The 20731-nt window shown below is 32.3% G+C and overlaps 3 protein-coding genes across 4 annotated transcripts; 1 reads left to right on the top strand and 2 right to left on the bottom strand.

Moving 5' to 3' along the window:
* The first annotated feature begins 173 nt into the window (after window positions 1-173).
* LOC138323138 (evolutionarily conserved signaling intermediate in Toll pathway, mitochondrial-like) lies at window positions 174-11536 on the top strand. Of its 2 annotated transcripts, none has more exons than XM_069267526.1 (5): window positions 174-514; window positions 2908-3640; window positions 4101-4324; window positions 5340-5568; window positions 6296-11536. In XM_069267526.1, exons 2-5 carry the CDS (start codon window positions 2935-2937, stop codon window positions 6553-6555), a joined length of 1419 nt encoding a protein of 472 aa, XP_069123627.1. In that variant the 5' UTR covers window positions 174-514; window positions 2908-2934; the 3' UTR covers window positions 6556-11536. The 2 variants fall into 2 exon arrangements, with proteins under 2 accessions (XP_069123627.1, XP_069123626.1); XM_069267525.1 differs by having other exon boundaries at window positions 175-495.
* Window positions 8726-11808, bottom strand: LOC138323139 (temptin-like). The gene is made up of 3 exons (XM_069267527.1): window positions 11582-11808; window positions 9223-9373; window positions 8726-8842 (listed from the first exon to the last, which is right to left on the bottom strand). Exons 1-3 carry the CDS (start codon window positions 11771-11773, stop codon window positions 8754-8756), a joined length of 432 nt encoding a protein of 143 aa, XP_069123628.1. The 5' UTR covers window positions 11774-11808; the 3' UTR covers window positions 8726-8753.
* A 2203-nt stretch (window positions 11809-14011) lies between these two features.
* LOC138323137 (temptin-like) lies at window positions 14012-17608 on the bottom strand. Its single transcript, XM_069267524.1, has 3 exons — window positions 17382-17608; window positions 16749-16908; window positions 14012-16137 (listed from the first exon to the last, which is right to left on the bottom strand). Exons 1-3 carry the CDS (start codon window positions 17583-17585, stop codon window positions 16040-16042), a joined length of 462 nt encoding a protein of 153 aa, XP_069123625.1. The 5' UTR covers window positions 17586-17608; the 3' UTR covers window positions 14012-16039.
* Window positions 17609-20731: the final 3123 nt, after the last annotated feature.

Raw genomic sequence — 20731 nt, 5'->3', positions numbered from 1 at the left:
GCAAAAATCTACTAATTTACTCTAGATTTACTCATGGCTGTGTACATTCTCGATACTCCAGGGGTTACTATTACTGTCGTTACATTTGCATACATCATATTGTCGATTAAACTATTGTTACATGTACATGTATAAGTTAGGCCTACAAATGTACAGATGTACGTATACATACATGTACGTACATTTACATGTACAGTCTACAGTACATGAAATTTAAATAAATAAATAAAGTGGAATTATAATCAATCAAATTGATTTTAACGAATGACACTTAATATATATATAACGAAACATTACACTGCTATTGATAAACTTGTATAATAATTGTTTGCATGTTGGATGTGCGAAGTAGTCTCCCCTGTAAAAGAATCTTCTGCGTGGAGGAAAAAATATGTCACCGGTGAAAATGACAGCAAGCAAACACTGACCTTCGTCCACGTGCTTTCATCTTCACGCCTTTAGGACATCCGTGCTTGCATAATATTTGTTTTCAAGGTAAAGGATATGTGTTTTAGTAAGTATGTAAGCAGATAACGTTGAAGATGCAAATTAAAAACAACAGAAAATACACCTGTATTGTCCTGTAAGTTACTATGTTGCATATACAGGATACAGGGGCATTATACACAGTAACGTTACATGTCAGGTTGAGCACACTCCCGCTTATGAGGAAGAGTGCTCCATTTGAGTAACAGTCCAGCGTTTGAGTGATCATTTAGTTACCCTTCATCAGGATTCTGTGAAATGAAAGTAGATAAAGTCTTTTTAAAACTGTTTATATGTTTATACTGTGTATTTTCTAACATGTCCCTAGTATCTGAGTGAGTATACCACTAGAAAACACCTAACGTTACACAAATGTACAGTAGTCTATATAATATGCATTGTATAAGGTAATTAAGCCTACTTCAATGTCATAGCTGTTTCTTAACAAATATTAGATCTGTGCATGCGGTGAATCTAAAAAGATGAGGAGACGAGAATCAAGTCACATCAGTCTTTAATGGCTGAATCCGGGCACTCTCTTGCCAAAATTACAACATATTTGTAATTCAATCACAATAATAATAATGATTTGCAGTCTAATAACTATAGCAGACCATTAGACATTACTGTGCAGAGTCATAACAACAGTCTTATCAAGATAGTAAGTACAAATAGGTCAAATGTGACTAAGTGTGACATGTGACAACTCGGTGTTACATTCACACACATAGGTATTACATTTACCCTGATGCCTCACACTCTATATAAACCTAAACCGATATTTGTGACAACAATGTGACTAAAATGTGACTAGAAATAACAAATGTGACAAACTGTGACTAGACTAGTAAAACACTCAACTGAACATATATCACTCGCTTTACCTCATATTTGCCTCCATTCAAGTATAATACCAAACTAGTATGTGACAAATCAATACAAGTGACTGGAAGTGACAAGGTGACAAGTCACATGGCATGTGACCAATGTGTGACCAACCTAATTAGCCAACGCATCACAGCATACCGAGTACTTAAATATTCTAATTGACAATCAGAATATTTATCAAATTATGTAAATTATCATTCGCAACAATTGCAGAACAAATTGTAAAATACAAAACATGAAAATGTACAAACTCTAGAATTACCATGCATCCTAATTATAACATATGCATTCATAATTGGAATTCCTACTGCAACACCAAGATAACAATGTGGCATAATGTCAGTATTATCGCCAAGCTTAATCCGAATTCCATTATACTTAAAATGATACACAAAGAATTCAGACAATGTAATAAATCATGATTACAATTATACTTACTCAACCTTTCACTATACACTTAGTACCATAACTCATATACTTGCAAGTCAGCAAATTGGTAAAACCCAAGTCTTGGCTTATAATGACTATTATTTATAGTAACCAATACTTATCACACATGTGTATGTAATAAAGATCCAATACTCACAAATTATCAACGCTAATCACATAATAAATCTAACCGTAAATAACTACACAAACACTGAGATGCTTTTGTGTAAACAATGTACACAGCATGTAAAGGGAAATAACTCGCAATGAAAACTAGTCGGTACAAACTGTACAAATGTTACCCTTACTCGATATTCTGAATATTAGCCATCAGACTGCACAATATATTTTAAAACAATGGTAATATTGATTATTATTCATAAAAATAATGTCATGTCATACAGAAAAGATATGTACAGGTTTTAACAACACTACAATCCAATATCGAGTTGGACCATGCTTTCCCTAAACCATGTGCTTTCTGATCGGCTGGTGCAATTGCCTCGATAAATGACAAAATACATGAAAATATCACCTATACGCAATCCTAATAGCACTCAAATGGAAATAGGAATCCTTATTTACTACTTTACAACAATATTATCAAGGCTTGACTCTACTTACCTAAAAAGATGAGGAGACGAGAATCAAGTCACATCAGTCTTTAATGGCTGAATCCGGGCACTCTATTTCCCGCGCAACAGATCACGTGAACTTGCTCCACTACCGTACTTACCAAATTACCGTATTTATTCTCCTGATACGAAATAACTTACCTAAAGTACAGCAGTTTATAAAATTAAGGCCCCCCTAACCATTTTACTGAAATTAAGCCTACTTCAATGTCATAGCTGTTTCTTAACAAATATTAGATTTTCTGGAAGCTTTCAAGCTTATCATTTCAGTTAAATTAGGCGGATAAATTCACATTGAAATTGGATAAGTTTCTGGTAGGCCATAAAAAAGTGCATTTTAAGTTAATGAAGTCATAAAGTGAATATGACCAATTGTTTATTGATACATACTGTAATTAGATTGACCAAGTCCTTTTGAATGACATTCTAGAAATATTTTAGTTGCAATTTCTTTAATTTTTTTTTTTAGTTTCATCTGACAGGGAAAAGGTCAGCCATGTTTCCTCGCAGTGCTAACTCTTTGAGGTTCAGCAAATCACAGATTCACATGATATTAAAACGGTATAAGTTCCTAAAACGAGAATTTCAAACAGGGTCAACAGGATGTGCTTCAGGTGAAAAACTGTCGCAAAGACATCAGGAGGCCCAGCCAGAGACTGTAGAGCAGAAACACACAGAAAATGAACAAAGTGACCACCAGAGGAAACTGTCAGATTCAGAATTGACTGCAAAGAACAATTCAGGTCAGCTGAAGATTCTAACCAATGATGAAGTGTCTTCAACTGTTAAAGAGGAAAAAACAGCAAAACAGCCCGATCTTTGGAAAAATCCTGTCGATATGAGAATACTTCCTAAGAAACCTAAAATAACTGATACAGAAAGAAAAATGTTTCAGTTATCAACTTACATATTTCAAGAAATAGGCGAATCTGGCAAAAACAAAGAAAATTTTCTAAAAGCATTGAAATTATATGAAGAAAGAGAGAAGGTTTACCAAAGAGGCATGGTAGAGTTTTTGATGACTGGTCTGGAAAATATGAAAGAGTGGGGAGTTCACAAAGACAAAGAGGTTTACAAGGCTATGCTGGAAGTATTTCCTAAAGATAAATATCTCCCCAAGTCAAAATGGATGATGGAACTGGGACATTTTCCAAAGCAGCAGCAGTGTGCCATAGACATTCTGGAGAAAATGCAAAATAATGGTAAGACTCATAAAAATATTTGATAGATATATGCTCTGCTACCCAATCAGTCTCAATATTTTTTCAATTATTTTCTGTCAACATCATGTCATGTATGAAAATCTAAATGGTATTCATTTGAGACTACAATGAACTATGTATAGGACTAGCCTAATACTGCTAATATAGTCCATAAACTGTAAAAGCAAAATATTCTCTGATAAACAATATTTTTACTGGGCACAAAGACAAGAATATTTACTGGTCCTTCAGTCGTTCTGTGAGTCTCTCACTATAACAACTTAAATTTTTTAATAGTTTTTAATTCTCCTTACATATAATTCTTTATCAAGCACCTGAAATCTTCTCTTTCCTATCACAAAATATTTTTTTTTTTTTTAGATTTTCACAAAAACAGAAAGCCATTCTGTATCTTATAAAAGCTTAAAAAAGCTTACTTAAACTTGTATTTTCTTTGAAGGTGTGATTCCTGATGACAAAATGGAAATAATGATAGAAGAAAGGTTTGGTCATGGAAGCTATGTCTCCAGAAAATACATGCGAATGATGTACTGGATGCCGAAGTTCCGTCATGCTAATCCTTACCCTGTACCGTTCCATCTACCCGAGGACCCTATACAGCTAGCCATCCTTGCCCTTCGTCGAATGGCCATTGACCTCAACAATAGGGTCACAGTGTGGAAGGTAACATGTGTTAACTATAAATAGGCCAAAGAAATGGAGGATGTTTCTGGTTGATAAATACCAGTTATATTTCATCGAGTGAGGTGGGAACTTTAACATTTTCGCATGAGTGAAAAATAACAAAGTTTCCACCTTACGAGATGAAATATAACTGGTATTCATCAAGAAACATGGAATATCTTATTTATTACATTTGTTTTCTGGCTTCCATTTACAGAAGACCATCACTACCAGTTCCGTCTAAGGTTATTCCGCCATAGTATTTTACAGTTGTTTACCCTTGCGATTATTACATCGTAGTTTTGTGAGCATAACTTCATATTTGTACACAAAAATACGTCATTTTTGCACACAAATTAATGAGGTAAAAATCAAAATTGATATTTTCACTGAATGAAGTATATAATTTTTATATTCACTGTAAAACCTTATATTTCTGTACAAAAAATGTCATAAAAGTAGGCATTCCTACTCCTCTTACACTTACATGAAAATTTTGATAATAAAATCTAGATTTTTAGGAGTATGTGTATTTGTTTGCATGCAAGGTCTTTTTTTAATCTGTGCAACTATCTTTTAAATCTGGTAAGATGAGTCTTATAAGATGATACATATATGTAGAAATAGATGACAATTATCAAAGTTGAGGGATGGTACTCATGAAAAAGAGCTAGGATTTAAAATGGCTAGAAGATGGAGGTTTCTGATTGATTGATCTGCATTGCTCAGTTTCAACTGATATGGATATGTCAGCTTTAGTAGTAATTATAAACTAGTTTCTTATGGATAATCTGTTGTGATTCAATGTCTGACAAAGAGGCATTTCTCTCCAACAGATAATCTGTTGTGATTAAATGTCTGACAAAGAGGCATTTCTCTCCAACAGATTATCTGTTGTGATTAAATGTCTTTACTGCAATTATTTATATGTGAATATAAACTAGAATTACTGCAATTATTTATATATGAATATAAAATTGAATTGCTAAATTTACACTAAACCTCTTCTATATAGACCGTGGAAGTTGAGGAAAATCCCTTGGAGGACACATTCATTGCTAGTGCTCAGAGTCCGGACCAGTCAGACCTTATAAAAGCCCATCCAACAGATACGCCCTTGGTGGTGAAGGGAAGCTATAGAGTCTGGCTTCGTCACAAGGACCTCTTCTATTTTGTGTTACAGTCGAACCAGGGCACACCTCAGGAATCACCGGGTGATGTAAAGGAGGGGTCAGAGTTTGAGGGTGAGTAGAAATCTGAAAGTAAGCTATTCACTCATTCACCTCTGAAGACACAATGGAACCATTCTGGTTCCAGAACAGGAACATTCCATTATAATTCCAGGGGTGAATGGGTTCATTATACCAGCCTTTAAAGGAGTACAAATACTACAATGTAGATGGTATTCTGCATATTACATAATTGCATATTTACAGAATTATCTTCTCCTTCTATAATGTACTGATAATGTCAATTTTATTATGTTTGTGTGGAAAGTAACTATAGTTTGGCACACTGTCACAAACTAAATAACTCTTAAATAGGCAAAGAAGCTATTTCAAAAACTGCTGTTTACTTACACTATACAATTTTTACAAGTTTTAGTGTATCTGACTTACCTACAGTGTATAAAGTACCTGGGACGCTAAAAATAATCTTGTTGGCTTAAACTCAACATAACTATAAAGTACCTAGGATGCTTAAAATAATATTTTTTGTTGGCTTAAGCTCTAGATTACTACATTAAAAACATTAAAAACTATAGTTTATTCAAAGTAAACAATTTCTTGAATACATTTTTGATAAGGATATAAAAGAAAAGAAAATTAGTGGAGGACAAATAGATTTATATTGATATTAATAAAAAAAAGATTTAGTATGCTCATCAAGAAGATCATTCTGAATGAGACAATGTCATTGGATTTTTTATATGAAACTTTGAGAGTGTTATGGTTTTTTCTGTGTGAACAGATCCTGATGTTGATTGGACCAGACTGAATCCTTACATGACAGACAATGAGGAGGACAAATCTATTCTGGTACCTGCCAGTATACATGCCCAGGACGATGGCACTGTGATGGCAACTTGTATCACAGGAACTAACTCTCGTGATTCGGTTTTAACATGGATAAGATACCTACAAAAGACGAACCCACAACTAGAACATATCCCCGTCCTGTTTGAAATTAAGACACATACAGGGCAGTTAGATGTTCGACAGCCAGTTTAGTGTATTAAAGTATCAAATGGAAGCCCAAGTGGAAATCTCTTGAGATATATCACATCTGCATGCATTTAAGATTTGTTCTTGAAGTGTTCACCAAGATGTTTTGAAGATCTTTGTGTAAAGCTCATGACAGAGTTGCAGGTACAGTGTTTTTCCTGCCTATATATATTTGGGGCTGAAATAAGGCCCCATTCCCAATTGTATTTCTTGTTATTTTTTCCCAAATCTTTGTCTAAATTTCCCAAATCAGTGAGTTGACGCCTATTTTGTGCGACGAAACTAAAAAAATACGGAAATCCCACGTATGAACGTCGTATTTTAGTATCTTTTCTTACACTTGATTCTTAGAGAAGCATAATTGTCTATTTCTACCTTTTCCAAAATTTCTATAAACACCGTTTAAATTTTTCATTACCTATTTTTATCACAAAATATTTCCCAATTTTTACCAGGTGGCAATTTCCCAAAATACCCAGGAAAAAAACTGAGGTAACAAATGATAGTGCTTTGTTGCTGCCAATGGTGAAAGCATTACCTTCACTTTCAGATGAAGGGAGATAACTCCAATAGCAACTTACTTAATATGGGTTGCTGTTCAATATTTATTTGGTTGTTATGGTTATTAAAGATGCTCCACCACTGACAAACAGTATTTTTTCACTATCAAGAACAGGAGCAGACGATTTAGTATTTTTCTTTGGTTACAAAAGTTACTTACTTTACACCATCACCACCATTGAAAAGTTTGAGCTTTTATTTTTACTTAAGATAAAAATAACAAAAATAATTAATTGCATTCCGAAAAAATTCTGTGGCACTATGTCCTATATGAAATGCAGTTCTGATTGCGCATGCACCGAAAACAAAATAAATTATTTTTAATTACATTTTGTGTTAATTAGACATATATACACGATTAAACACCACTTATTGTCCAAATGATGGGTATCATTTATGCTCTGTCCTCGATGGAGCATCTTTAACCTTTTGAAAAAAAAATTGTCTGGTAAAAAGGTTTTTTGTCAACATAAAAAATAAGATAAACGTCTGTTCAATGCTGCTTCATGTTATTAAATGAGACCTAGATTAATTAGCAACATAGGAAATTAATAACTGGATAGGTGACAGCCTCTATTTCATATATTACCTTATTTATTCTAAGAATATCTGGGAAAAAAAGCTTTGTTAAAGCGTTTGAAGATTGACTATGAACATTCAAGTGAATGACAAAATTATGTGCAAGTGAAAGAGTAGCCTTGTAATAGAAGTCAATAATTTTATTTCATTCATTTAAATAAATAATGATTAAATAAATATAATTGATATTTTTCCATATTTGTTTATCTATTAATTCCTTATCAAAACGTTAATTAGTTAGCTATGCCTTTGCAGCATAGTTAGGTGAGTAATGGGCAATTCCCTTCTAGCTTTACATTCCAATTGCCGGTTGATACCAGTCAAATCTGCTGTATCTCAAATGGAACGCACCATACCACTTGGATCCAATATGGCCGGACTTGAGATTTTTCATTTGTCATTGAAATGTTTTCTTTGTCTAAGATAAAACAGAAAGTGTATATCCCATAAAATGACATGAACTGTTTATTTCAATGTATGCCAAAACGATTTAGGTACTGTAAACATACTTATTTTAGCGGTAGTTTTATTTTAGAGCTTTTTGCGGTGTCTTTGAAGCATTTACCGTAATTGATATTCAGTGCTTAATTTTATAAAGGGTATTTCCGTTTTTAAACCACCGAATCATGCTAATATCTGTCCGCGCTAATAAATCATAAATTACATTTTTTCACATTTGCGCTAAAATTTGACCATTGAAGTGTGTTTGCAGTAAATCTTTTATAGTCTTTTTATCGTTTATATAGAAAATACTTGGCGTGTGTATTTGAAGCGTATTTTTCATATACATGTATATGCATCCATCATGGACAAATCCAAATGTTCATTAGGCTTGACGGTCAGAAGGTGATATCTTTTCTGCTACAACAGTAGCTAATATTTTTCTAAATGCACCAGACGAAATGGTTTATCGCAAATATGAGAACTATTCGATAAACATCCGTTTTTTTTAAATTTCCTTTTCTATATAAAATTAACATTTTTATTGTTTTTTGTTGTTGTTGTGTTACACACCAATGCAATTTTATTATCACAAGTGGACACGAAATATTGATTATGTACATTTAGAAGAGAAAGAACACAACTGGACATGCTCTGTCTCGGAATTCGTCCATCACGACGTACTTTCCGTCTATCAAGACCTCGGGTATACCTGAAACAGACACCAAATCGTCCGATGACATGTCAGTCTCTTGGACATCGCTTTGATTAATAAAGTCCCTAATCGACGTTTACTATTATGATTATGTACATCTATGGTTATAACAAAAGGAGACAGTTGGTGTTGCCAAAATCCGTTCTCGCCATCCATACGAGTACACTGAGAAACATTAGAAATATAACGAACATTTAAATAATTGTAAATATAAGAGAACATCTATTTTCAATATCAATATATATCCAAATGATATCATAATGACGGCAACAATGCAGATGTCACTATTATTGAGCTGAGACATTCTTCTACGACAGGTATTACATAAAGGTTAAATTGAAAATATTCCATAAAACTGTTATTAAAATAAGACTAACCTGGATTACTTGCGGCTTCGATGATATATTTGTGTGTACTGACGTCATTCTGAATCCATTGACAACCGGGATCACCAAGCTCCTCACCGCTCGTTCTATTGTCATTGTCCGGGTCAAGGTCACATATTTCCGTCCAGTTATGTGAGAAAGACTGAATATTACAAAATATTAAGGTTAATGGGTTTATCTGACAATGCGGGGCATCAACTAATATTTCATCAATGTTGTTTTTTGTCTTGAAATAATTTTAAAACGCAAGAATAAATCTCCCAAAATGTAAAATTTAGATTTCGTAGATTAACTAATTTTGAAAATGACTGCAGATGGCATCATTTTACTTTTTAACTTTAATGCATTTCGTATCTGGTAATTCGTTCAATTAAAAGGTAATAATTAGTAATTTTCAAGCGAAAACATAGTAGACTGCCCTCTTAAAAACCCTTTTGAATACCTGAGTAGCGACGAAACTAGTTTGAAATGTTTAAAATAGTTAAAAACATATTTTTTAAGTAACAAAAGTATACGCACACAAGATGGCAACTACAGCAATTACAGAAAATAACATTATTTTTGCTTGTACAAGATGATTCAAAATGGAACATTATTCAAAATTGGTTTTTAATGACAATGTGCGTTAAGAGGTGATCAAGAGGCGAGAGAATTCTTGAGAGTTTCCGATAAGTGGTAGATTTTAATTACATGTGAATTGTTGTGTATTTCTGTATGCAAATGATTGAAGATAGGGCACCAAAAGAGAGTTTCTCAGGAGAATCTATGATTACTGTAGGCTGTTGATAGAAATTGAATTTTCAGTATGTTTCCTGCTATCTATGTGTTTCCGAGAAAAAAAAACTTTGAAATATTAAAGCTGGCTAAAGGAACTAAAAGCAATCATCAGCTTAACGTACATAACAAATTTATTCACAGAAAATGATTCCTGAGAAATAAATTGAATTTTAGATATTCTTTACTCCATTTACCATGTCTGGTGAATGTAAATGATGCTGAAAACGATGTGACCTACTTTTTAAATGACAGAGCACTAAAAAATGGACATCTGGAATGAACAAGGTTGGCTGAAGTTGAATCTAGCGAAATTGGGTTACAATGGCATACTTTTAGAAAAATGTTAAAAAAATGTTTTAAAACCATAGCCTGAACATGATTTAAAAAATGAAAATAGGCTACATTGGCCCACATTAGAAAATTCTCTGAAGTAAATAAAAATGATATTTGGACTATAAAGCAGCTCAGACTTCAGTTGAATGATTAAAACTAGATGATTGTGATGTACTATTCCTAAAATTATAGGTTGAAGAATTTACATCAATAATACCCAGTATCAAGAATGTTTTGAAACATTATGACCAAGTTTGTTAAAAGAAATTGTCACATGACTGTGAAAATTGGCATCTGGGATGAACAATACAAATTTGACTCAAGAGGCCTATAATCATACCTATTCTATCACTTGTTCAACATTGTATTTTACATTTCCTTATAACATATCAAACGTGTATAACACGTAGGCGATACGTATAAACACTAGGTGGAAATGACGAATCAACTAGATCGATCATCATTAACATTTAAAACAAAACAAAATAACATCGCATTATAAATGGTAGCTAAATAATGAAATACACTATGACGAAAAATACATTAATGTAATGTGTGCTGTGTGTAGGTGTTAACACAGGACACATAAACAAGTAAACATTAGGATAATATGGTGTAATACCTGATAGAGTTAAATAATAACCAACAACAATGTACGAGGTTCATATTTTAAAATTGGTTGGTATAACGCACTATTTACCGAATCAAATTTTACATAATATATTAATGTACGAAATGATATTTATTTATAAATTATTGGTTGCATTATTAGATTTGCTACAAAACAACAAAAGAAGGTGAATGACCCGTAACGCGTCATGTAACGTTATACTCGCAATATATGTATTATCTAATCTTGTGTTGATACGGAAAATATTATTCTCCGCGTGGTCACGTATTAGCTAATGAGAAAGTGGAAATTCGAAACATGTTTTATACCATACACGATTGAGGACAATGTTATGCTAACTTGGATGTACATTTGTACAAGACGCAAATACATGATCAAATTGTACTGACGAAGAGGAATTAATGCATGGATTGTAGACGGACGAATAGACACCAAAACCGAAAGTACAAAGATACACTTTGTGTTTGGCTGAATTAACATGCCCCACAAAGGAAAAAAAATCTTGTAAATAAGAAGCAAATAAAATAAAAAATAATAATAATAAAAAAAATAAAAAAAACAAAAAACCCTAACAACTACCAGTGCCTATTATTGGGTTTTACAGCATACCTTTCCAAATGGATTTCTCTCGAAAAGATTCGGCCAATGTCCAATCCTAGGAAACGTGTCGTTTGGCCCAGCTCCGGGGCACGTGTAGGGTACCTTCATACTGTTAGGGACAAGGGAATAAAACTGTGGGTGACACATGATAATACCAAAACCCACACATACAATGGTTATTAGTGAATACAGTTTAGTCATTTCACACAGTTCTTGTCAGCCATCAGTATCGGACTGCTGTGTGGTGGTGAAATCATGTCCTGTGTATCACCGATTCATTATGTAAATGACTTTGAATACTTAGAAAATATCTCTGATGTATCGTTAGGTAGACTTGTTATTCAAGATGATATACATCTGATTGGATGACATACCGACTACGTCAATACATGAAATTTCAAAACACGGCCAATTCGCATGGTTTTAAATATATTCTATTTGTGTTAGTAAAACAATGTTTAAAGTTTGAAGAGTTTATCGTCATAGTCATATCTTCTTTTGTATGTTATCAGCCATTGTCGAGACTTATTAGCTGTCAAATCCTTACATGTTTGTTAGAGAAATGCATGTCGTTTTCTCTGAAAAGTATGCCGGTATATATATATGCTCGCAAACTTATGGCATCACAAGGCCAGAAAACACTAATATGCAAATACAGAACAAGTTATACAACACACGACATTCATGTTGGTGTCAAACGCGACGATGTGTGAACAACAAACCGACACCATTAGCCATATTCATCTTTCTTTGCGGCTGCTAAATTTGCGATTTCATTTAAAAATAAGTTTACAAAGATTAACATTTGTGGATTTAACCAAGAACGGAAATTCTTTTCGGTATAATTGGTATAGATGTTTATTCGCTAAGACAAACGTTCGGAATTTACTTTGAACGCGAAATTCGCGAAAGTAAACAAAAGTTTGATTGTAGTCATATGATGAAAATGATGTAAAAACAGATAGAATAGAAAAAAATAGCCAGACTCGAAGAAAAATGTCTATTTTTGCTGCTACCAACCTAATATCCATACGTATTAACTGAACCAAGTTACTCAATCTTCATATAAGATATTTCTCTGAAAAAAAGTCATTTGCATTTTGTAATATATGTGAAAGCGTGTGAAAACCTTTCCGAGGATATCAACGTTAGAATGTTAGAATATCGTGGCGTCACAAGCGCAAATTTGACTGGTGTTTTGCGGGCTTTTATTGAGGTCAAAGGTTCTTAATATTACAGCATTTTTACATTAAATAACAAGAACAGTTATTAAGACACCACCAAGCTCGAGGTATTGTATGTCATGACCTTTTGTTCCTTATTATGCAAACAACAGCTAGTCGATAAGAAATATCTCCGTCGTTAAGTGACCATTTATTTAAGCATTTATGTCACAATTTTTTCGGGGTATGAAAGGAATTTTGTTTGCAAACTATGTGAATCCGCGTAGTGGATTATCACAAAAGTTTGCAAACGAATTTATTTCATAACCCGATGAAGTTAAAGATGCTCCACCGCTGACGGAGCATAAACGATACCTATCATTTGAACAATAATTGGTGTTTAATCTTGTATATATATATGTCTAATTAACACAAAAATAATTTTAAATAATTTATTTTGCTTTAGGTGCATGCACAATTAGTTTTGCATTCCATATAGGACATAGTGCGCCGGATTTTTTCGGGATGCAAATTTTATCATTTTTAACATTTTTATCTTGAAGTAAAATTAGAAGCTCAAACTTTTCATTGATGGTAGTGGTGTTAAGTAAGTAACTTTTGTAACTGAAGAAAAATACTGAATCGCCTGCTCCTGTTTTTGATCGAGAAACATTAAACAAATACATGTATTGACTTTTTGTAGGTTAATACGAGGAATTCTTAAACCTGAGAAAGTTTACATTCCCCGAGGCCGAAGGCCGAGAGAAATATCACCTTTCAAAGGTTTAACAATTCCTCGTATTAACCTACAGAAAGTCAATAATTCTTTTGTTATATGAACTGATACAAGTTTTGCTATTTGAAATTTTCTTCATAGTATATGAAGAAAAATACTCTGCCAATCAGAAGTCGGATTTAAGATGAATAAAAATAAAAATTAATTATTAGCCTATGAAAATTATGGAGAATCAGTGCATGTCTAAATTATAGGTCAGAATAAGATATCATTACTACAATGGTACTACAAAAGGATTTTAATGCATTTCATTGATGCATATTTGTTGTGAACCTACCAGGAACCTGGTTATTTTCGAGGTAAAAAGTCGCGATTTTATTTTATACAGATCCATAATTTAACAGTAAGAGCAAATGTAATGGATAACTTGTCGTACATTTAATCTTAACCAAAACAGAGGCATATTACAAACGGAGGTGGATATACCTATCATATCCTTCGCTGAGGATAGGGCATTACATAATCATAAAACAAAAGCAATTAAATCTGTAAATGTTTAATGTTAAAATAAACCATAAATAACAGATTATACATTTACGACTTGAACAACGTTTTCATTCTAACCACATAATCATTCCTCTCCATTCTCCCACGCAAACGCATTTTCTAACTCATGACTAATTAAGCTTACTAAATACGATATATTGCACAAAAAATAAAGTTATAATGAGACAAATAAATTACCTCCCCTGCCAATTTATAAGTTGTGCAGGTAGTTCATATAACACGTAGTTATGATTTATACGAATTGTATACAGATATATATTTTTAAATAGTTATATGGATTATTATACTTAGACTTCGGTGAAGTCCGGACACAAAGTAAAATATCTATCATTAAATATTTGTTAACATATTACTTAATATACATAAATTGCTCTGATTACATTGCAATTGCAATGCATATTTAAAATTCTTGAATACATATTAAGTAATATGAACAAAAACAAAATGCACGTTTATTTTTATTTTTGACCATATATATATTATTAGTTAAAAAACCATCTTAGTTTATGAACGAAAGATATAGTTCTAAATAGATATTGCATTTTTATCTATATAAAGTCATATTTTTGAATATTTATTAATGTTTTATGAACACATTTTAAATTTGTAAGATTATGATATTTTATGTTTTATGAATATTGCAAAGTTTCACGTGCCAAATCAGACTCGTAATATCGTTTCACTGAGCCTCACTCCATTGTATTATACCGTAGCGTGTCGCATAAGACACACGGATATACAATGTATCACTAACAAAAGGATGATTCATACACCATTATAAATAAGTAGTATTACTCAAAATATATTATGTATGTAAAAATATATAGTGTAGTAGGTATCAATAGAAAGAATGTATATATTTTTTGAGGTACAACACGTTAATAAAGAGATAGACTTGAATTATCTTTATCAAATGATGAATGCTGTACTGCAGACTTATCTCGCATACCCCAGTGGGTATTAATTGTGACTTAAATGTTTGCGAGCGTAACGTCATATTTTTCAGACGTTGCAATAGACAACTACCCGCAAGGAAGCTAAGATAACTCTTTATCATACAAAAAATGTAACATTATAGAATTTTACAATACCATGTTCTTTAAACTAAAACAAGTAAAAACTTCAATATCTAAACAAGAGGAGTACAATGAATAATCAGTTTTGAGATAATGACGTCATTTACATCGTGACGTGAGAATGTCAAAGTCAGTCATCTTCCTTCATTGTATATCACCGAATTGCCTTATCGAGTAAGTGTCGATTGGGATATGATTAGTCCGTGGTCGAAACTTACATTTACATACATATGTCGTAACAATCAATACCTGCCGGCACGGTCAGATGATTTATAACTCCGTGATATACAAACATTTAATGAGGATCCTGAGAGAGATTCGCCTCGGCTAAATTAAGTTCTAATCCTCGTTAATAGTTTAAGTATTCTTATAAATACCGAAAATCTATTGTTTTTATTTATTAAGTCACCCAGTCCAATTCAAAGCATAGATTATTACTCAGACCAATATCGTCAATTAATAAAGAATCAGGTTTTTTTCTATGTCGTTGAGGTATAAGTATTTCATTGTTTCCTTCTCTTCTCTTCTCCATCTCATTTTCTTCATGTCGTGTATTTTATGTTTTCTCAAATAACATCATATTTTTTTCCATTAGATATTCCTAATTTTTTTTCTATATCACAAACCAATATCGGTATGTTTTCTTAAGATGCTATTACTGCCGGTCTGGTTTCTTAATTGGCTGCTCGTGTTTTGCTCCCCATTGCTATATAAAGGGACCCATCTTTTCTACATGTTTTAGACTCTTCGAATCTACAGAAAAATAATTTTCTGACAGATAATCTTCACCGGTTATCTTCATCTTGAATTATCCGTCAACTTTTGTATCTTCGTAAGTTAAGATGGTGTAATTTAATGCCAAGAATGTTTGGTTTAAAATGAATCGCTTAATTTGGCGAATAACTGGTACCATTAGCTGACATTCTTATGATATAAAGGGGAAATTTCTGGAACAAACATCCATCAATAGTTGTGGCTCCACTTCGTATCGTTTTGTCCTATTATTAAATGTTTCTGCCACACCTAAAAATGGAAAACAATGAAATCTAATAGTAATTTCATACTCTCGCATATCATACATGTATATAAAGAACCACAGGGGCGTGGCGCTAACGGATGTATCGTCGTTATTGTTATTTTTTTTATCGTATATTAAACAACTGTAAATGACGTTTTTAACCCAACTAGAATATAACATTTTTTTTAACGTTGCGAATATCGAAAAAGACATAAACACTTAATTATTTTCAAAGTAAATTATCCTGTCAAAGTAAAATTGCTGAGTAAATTTGTGGTCCGCATTTTGGTCTTATGTTTACTGCAAATTGTACTGAATATCTTTTCATTATGCATAAATAATAGATATTTAGCAAAATTTGCAGAAAGAATATGACCAAGATTTGGGTCGCAAATTCATTCAGCAATTTTACTTTGACAGAATAATTTACTTTGAAAAAATAATGTGTTCATAATCTTTTATTATCAGATTATGATATCGTAATTTTTATGAAACATTAATCTCCTCGATATCACAGTTATAATACATAAATGATATAAAGCTTATTTATAGATATATTTTCTTTCGTTTCGATGAAATGATGAATTAAAGATTTCATGATTATAAATTATCTTACCTGGATGGCCGTACGGGACTCTTAGGTATCTCCATGTTCGGGGATCGCGAGGTTTCCAAACACAATATCGATCACCCAATTCGTATCCATTATATAAACCATCTTTGTCGGAGTCTAGTCGACAAAGTATAGTCCAATTTCCTCGTGTCCTCCAGAAGTCCTGAAAAGAGGAAAGAAATAATTTTTCCTCAAATAATGAAACTGTGTTTTTGGACTCTGTGGTCTCTAATCCCTTGAAGGATTTATTTCAATATAATTCAAAATTTATTTCCACCATCGGGGATATTAGTTATGAAAACTTGCTCGGTGAGAAGGAAATACGATTTCCAATCACATTTATTGACTCTGAAACCAAGAAAATCTAACCTTACAATACATAACGACAAATTAATAAATTCTAATGATGCTTGCTAATGTATAAGTAATGAAACTAAATCGATTTAAATGCAGCGATAAATCTAATTAATTTACAGGAAATGTAGATGATTTAATCACGGTTAAAACTCTAACGCGTTTGTTCTTATTTATAGTAACAATTATTCATGATGATGTTTATTGGGGAAAAACTTGCTTCATGCACATAAATATCGTGACATTTGCAGTATTTCAATCACAATTCCTCCGGAGACTCACCTGTCCGAACGGATTTCTTCTCGAGAAATCGCCATAATGTCCTAAAGCTTGAACATATCGTGTTTGCCCTGTACGCGTTCGCGTAAAGCATGGATCGGGTACACGGCGTGAATTTGGTATGTAATTCATGAATGGTGGATATCCTAAACATAGGCCCACAAAGATATAGCATGTAATAGCAAGAAGCACGTGTTTAAGTGCCATCTTAACCACTGCGTCTTAGTATTTGAAATGAATTTCGTCGACTGTATCACGATGTTTTATTGTGAGATGGTGAACCCAGGTAGTTAAAATAAAGACCAGTGAAAATGACAGTTTGTGATCAATTGACCTCACTATTACGTTTTTTATGTCGCTTACATCTCATTATGGCAATACAACAATACTGTGATGAGTAGGAGAGCATACGTGGTGATATGCTTTTGAAGGAGTATTCTTCCTTGTTAAGATAAACACTACCATCAATTGACTTATTTTAGTACGCCAAGTTCTACAAATGTAATCATGACAGTTAACGAGAAACATATAATAATTATGAATAATTATGATCATTATAGAAAACAAGTTAAAACGAATTTTAAATCATGCTTAATTGAATTTGTTTGGAGTATCATTTTTATTTATTAGAACACTAACGGTGAAATAATATCAATTTTATTTATTAGAACACTAACGGTGAAGTTAGACCTGTACCAAGAGTTTCAGTGTAACCAACCAAAGGAACTATTAAATATAGATACAAAATGTTGAGAGTAACTATTACTTTTTAAGATGTTCCACGTGCACCGCCGACAGAGGATAAACGATACTCAGCATTTCAACAATAACTCTTATTTAATCATGCATATGTACATGTATGTCTTATTAACATAAGATAGTGTTTTTTTTTTTTTTTTTTTTTTTTTTAATTTTGGTGCATGCGCAAGCAGTACTTTATTCCCATTGGGATATAATACCATGGATTTTTTTCGGGATGCTTTTAATCATTTTCAGTATTTTTTATCTTGAACCAAAAATAAAAAAACAAACAACAAAAGCAACAAAAAACATACCATTTGTCAGCGGTGTAGCATCTTTAAGAATCTCGATGAACATTAAAAGTAGGAATGTTTCGACATTTTCTATTACATTTTCTTTACCATAGGCTGACTTTGCAAATTTATCAACAGCAAAATGCTAACATTGGGATCACTGTACATCGGTTTATAACCTGCTTCTTCGTTATGATACAAATGTACTGTTATCAACGGTCACGTTACGACATTCTACTCCTTACAAATTAGTTACATACGTAGCGTCGCCTTTGAGGTGATATTAAACTCACCTTGATTGATTGATGGCGTTCTCTTACGAGAAAGGAAACCTCCGTGACGTCAGTAAGCTTTAACCAGTCAAACGTTAGGCCCATCCTTCCAGCGCTTACGAAACATGTGATTTGGAAACAGAATATAAACATTGATTTAAGGAACTAAAAAACACCGTACGTGCTAAACATATCCATACAAGTTTATTAATGATATTATTAGGTTCGCCATCAAAAAAATACATGAAAATGTTTCCGGAAAGTAAATAGAAGAAATGATTTAATATGAAAAGTAAAAAACGAGTATGTTGTACATATGAAGCATGTGTAGGTCTGTATAAAATCTTCCTTTTTTGTTGCTTGTTATTTTAAGCAAAAGAGTATAATAACATAAATGCAGAACACTGCAGAACACTGAACTTCAGTAATCGCTGACTCAGGTTGATTTTGAATTAAATTATTTAAAGTATATGATTAAAGACATTTTAGAAACTGTGTGCGATGGTAGTTTTAAATCATACCCAATGTTTGGCTGTGTTTTATTTTATATTGTCCGAGAAACAAATATAATTTAAATTATTTAACTGAAGAAGAAGAACAAGGGATTTCTTCTTATGATCAGAATCCAATACAATTAATACAACATACTAGTATCCCGAAATTGATAATAAGTACATCTGTAATAATGAATATTAGTTAAAAAAAAACTTGAAAATTTTGTTCAGAATAAGTAGCAACGAATTCTGTGTAAAAAGAAACATTTAGACATTTCCTTCTTCTACAGATATAAGTATTATACCATGGGCAACATCTATAAGAGATTCTGGTGTTGAAGGAATATACGTTTCAAAATACTTATCAAGTTGGTTCATATCGGTTTTAATAGGCCAATGGGTACACATGTATGTATCTGTTCATATTTACATTTTGGTTGTGTATTTAGAGTGTATACAACCGATAGTGAAAATTAAGTTATGGTTTTATTGATTCTAAATATTATTCTTCATTTTCTAATAATTAATTTTCAATTGTTTTCATACGAAATCCGACTTTCTGATTGGCAGAATACATATATTATGAAGAAAAAGTCCGAGAATGGCGCAAAAATCCGACGTTATTATGACGTCATATTATAGAGACGTCTACGTTGCGTATTGATTTGGAAAAAAATAATCCATTGGAAAATCAATAGATTCGTACGTTTAAACGTATTTTATGTTATCAAGTAGACTGAAAAATTAATATTAGCATTGATATAACTAATTTTTAACTTCATCGTGTTATGATATAAATTTTGTTTGCAAACTTTTGTGAGAATCCGCTACGCGGATGCACACAGTTTGTAAATAAAAGTTCTTTCATATCCCTATATAGTTAAAAAAAATAGTAACATCAATGCTTAATTAAACTTATTAAAGAATAGTGATTGACCGTGATTCAATGAAAAAAATAAGTGAAATATTGCAGCGGTGTTATTTGGGTGGTTGTCTATAGTTGTTGAATGATCACTATTAAACTATTAAAGAATGAACAAGATGTCTGGCGTTTTACCTTTATCTCTCACCCTCTCAGGTGATTCAATAAAAACGAATAAAACATAGAAAAAGGTATTACTCGGGTTGTTGCCTATAGTTAATGAACGGTCACCATTCAATATCTGCACTTAAGCAGACCAGATTAAAGGAAGGTAGCCCTATGTTATGGGTCAATGTCCTGCTGTGCTGAATTTTTTATGGAAGCTTCCGGTTATTGTTTTCATCTCTTCGGCGAATAAAATCGGTCTCCAACTTTGAGTAAATTCCTTTGACTCTAAATAAAGTAAATGACTTTATTCTGATTTGTGAATATTGTTCATTGATCGAATGTAATTCACTTTTTATCATTTAATAAATTCTGATAATACAATATTATACATTATTATATTCAGAGATAGCAGAATATGAAACAGTTCCAAAAAATCTGTAAGGTTTTGATTTAAATACGAAATGACGAAAATAGTGTTCATTGACCGAATTTATGTTTTCTTTCAATGCTGATAATATATTAT

The sequence above is a fragment of the Argopecten irradians genome, chromosome 5 (genome assembly GCF_041381155.1).
Source record: "Argopecten irradians isolate NY chromosome 5, Ai_NY, whole genome shotgun sequence".
NCBI classification, from domain to species: Eukaryota; Metazoa; Mollusca; class Bivalvia; order Pectinida; family Pectinidae; genus Argopecten; species Argopecten irradians.
Note: the sequence above shows the minus strand (reverse complement) of the source record. Positions and strands in the feature narration are given on the sequence as shown.